The 3,020-nt window shown below is 36.0% G+C and overlaps 1 protein-coding gene across 1 annotated transcript in view; it reads left to right on the forward strand.

The window, feature by feature from the left end:
* The first annotated feature begins 788 nt into the window (after positions 1–788).
* The window catches only part of LOC106333006, a 4,732-nt gene continuing 2,500 nt past the window's right edge, over positions 789–3,020 (forward strand). The window contains exons 1-6 of the mRNA XM_013771489.1: positions 789–916; positions 1,119–1,311; positions 1,662–1,783; positions 1,872–2,169; positions 2,261–2,470; positions 2,604–2,736. Coding sequence (XP_013626943.1) covers positions 2,026–2,169; positions 2,261–2,470; positions 2,604–2,736 — 487 coding nt within the window. The 5' untranslated portion in view covers positions 789–916; positions 1,119–1,311; positions 1,662–1,783; positions 1,872–2,025. The remainder of the gene's footprint in view (positions 917–1,118; positions 1,312–1,661; positions 1,784–1,871; positions 2,170–2,260; positions 2,471–2,603; positions 2,737–3,020) is intronic.

The raw sequence follows: 3,020 nt of genomic DNA on the forward strand, positions 1-3,020 counted from the left end.
ACACTAATAGTATGGTAAATTTGCTCCGGAACCTCCATAATATTGTCCAAACAAATTTTGTGTAACTGAAGATGATTGTTGTTGTTGCTCTTGACGCATTTTTCGTATGATTCTTTCTTGTTCAGATCGAATGTATTCACGAATATTAACATCATCGATAGAAGCTAAGTTTTTTAGCAATATTTTATTTTCCTCTTTTACTTCTTTAAAAGCTAATTTTTTTGCTTCATTTTGCAGTCGTAATTCAATAATCTGATGACCTTTTTCCCTGCTTGTTGTGCTTTCGCTTAAAAGATCCAGGATTTTTTCGTTTGATGATATCAAACTATCAGCAGCCATATTATGAGGATATCCGATTTCAACAATTTTTGGCTCGTAATCTACAAATAAAAAATAAAGAGGATCATTTCTTAATTTGAAATGCATTAGTTGATCATATATGGAAGCATTATGAAAATAATTTTATGGAATAATGTAATATTTACTTGCAGTTTAATATTTTAATTATGTATTTTTATTTATAATTTTATATTTTAGTGTAAGATTTTTTTAAATTAATATTTCTATAATATTTATATATATGTACTAGTTATTTATAGAAGTTTTATGAATTTACATTAACTATGATAAATATAAAGACTATAGTGTAAAATATAAATAATTTTGAAGATAGGTTTAAAATTTTAGTGTTGGAGAAGACAGATTGAAACTTCAAATATAGAGTTTTAAAAATTTTAAAATATAGTTCCTCCAAACCTAATCTAATTTACTCCACCCGAGGAAAAAAAGTTAACTTTGCCTCCTCCATGGTTTTATCTTCTCTGCTCTTCACTCGCAATTTCCTCTTCCTCTTACTTACTCAAATCTTCTCTTTCTCTAAATGTCTCGTTCTAAAATCTCTAGTCTTCTGTTTAAGGTACACTTTCCCTCTTTTGATTTCCTTTACTAGTCCTATATAGCAATTCCGAGTTTCTGGTTTTTTTTTTTGTTGGCATGTTATGTTTCATTCTTATTCTTCATGAGTGTGGGTTATCAAGTTTCTTTGTAATGTCTGTTCTTAGATGTTGTCATACGGTGTTCTGTTCCCTGAATTTATTACATCTCTTGTTGATTTGCAGATGAATTTCCACGGGGCTTTTCATCCGGGACTGCTACCCGAATGCGTCAAACTCGTCTACCTCCTGAAGCGACGAGACCAGCCACTTCCTCTGCTTCTTGACATCCACTTCCTAGCTTGGCGGCAGTGATGGGTGCGCCAGAGAGACGTAACATGCCCCTTCTCCATCCACAAAGGCTCAATGGAGGTTTATGGTGAGTTCAGTGTTTTAGGTTGTAGTAGCTCTAAGTATAAGGGTAATTGTTGCTGTGGTACATTTGTTTTCATCTGAGATTACATGACCACTTAGTTTGAGATTTGAAACAAAACGTTTCTCTGTTTTTTTGTTTCTGTTTTTGTTTTGTTTTGTTATAGTAGGTCTAAGTATATGGTTGCGTCTTCTGGTTTAGGTTTACATTTGGTCTTAGCCTCTACTAACAAAACGTTTGCTAATTGCTAGAGATACCAATAAAAAAGTTGTTTGCTTATCATTTTAAGTTCTATGTTGTTCTTCCGATGACTATTTATGTATTGATGCTAATTTATATGATCATTTTTGTAATAGGTTTCGCATAGATGATTGCATCCGGAAAGATGTAGTTGCAACATATCAATCGAACTTTTGGGTTCCATGGTTGAAATATGGTGCCACTGGAGAAAAATGATGCATGGTGGACAACTTTTGTGGTAGATTCTATGTTTTTTGCTATGATTTATGATTGATAGTCATATAACCTCTGTTCATTTGTTACTTTTACTTGTTGTTTTCTTGTAGCAAAAATACTATTGGGATCCTCAACATCACAGTGAGGTTCGTTCTCACTGGGAAGAAATTCACCAAAACTCAATCGGAGACCTTGTGAGCAAGAGGAGGAGATCAGAAGCAAAAAAAAAAAAAACCAGATTTCATTGGCCTAGCAGACTGGAACATGATGCTTGAGATTTGGGAGGAGGAGCCACACCAAAAGAGGAGCAAAACTAATTCAAAGAATGCCACTTCAAATCCAGATGGTTTAGGCACTCACCGTCATACTTCAGGATCAAAAAATCACACTCGTATTGCTTATGACATGGTTAGTGAGTTTTTATATTCAATCAGCTTTATTTTTTTATTACTTATAACATTTATGATTTATTAACAGCTTTACCTTTGTTTGTTGTTAGACGGTTGAGGCTGGTGGAGTAGCACCAGCATTAACGGCGTTAGTGCTTAAGACCCATTCTTCAAAAGATGGCACCTGCATTGACAAACGAGCAGAAGGTTATGTGAAGGCAGCTGAAGCTCTTGCCTTGGAGCGATCACAAAGTGCCACTGCCACTGGTGAAAATGCCTCTGCACCCTCTACCCAGCAGCTCAATGCTGCTTATATTGAAGTAAGAAGCTCCTATTCTAACTCATATCCATCTTAATAGCATACTGCATTTGGTTTTGATAATGATCATCCATGGAATACTGTTTTTGTTATTCTAAACTCATTTGTCTTGTGTTTAATATACTTTCTTGTAGACGGCAACTAATACTAAAGGTAGAGTCTATGGGCTTGGTTCACTTCAGTATGTTGATGCTGACCCCAAGGAATCTCCGGCAGCTTCTCTACGTAGAAACGTTGGAGTTGATGGACGATTGACCACTGTGGAGGGTGATGCGCCCGTGGAGGGTGATGCGCCCTTGAGTAGCGCACCGGGCAAAACAGACATGCATGGCTTGATCATGGAAAGCAGTAATGATATATGTTCATTGTTTGACTCATATCTTCCAACAAACGAGTCCTCTTCGCATGAAATCACTTGGAGAATGTTCTCAACTCAATTACGGAGCTCCTCGAAGAAGAATCAGATTAAACAGAGTTCAGATGTGGGAGTTATGCAATTTGCAAATCAGGAGACCTTCAGTTCTCGCGAATTTGGGCCGTATGGATCGTCC

Source organism: Brassica oleracea, chromosome C3 (genome assembly GCF_000695525.1).
Source record: "Brassica oleracea var. oleracea cultivar TO1000 chromosome C3, BOL, whole genome shotgun sequence".
In the NCBI taxonomy this organism is placed as follows: domain Eukaryota; kingdom Viridiplantae; phylum Streptophyta; class Magnoliopsida; order Brassicales; family Brassicaceae; genus Brassica; species Brassica oleracea.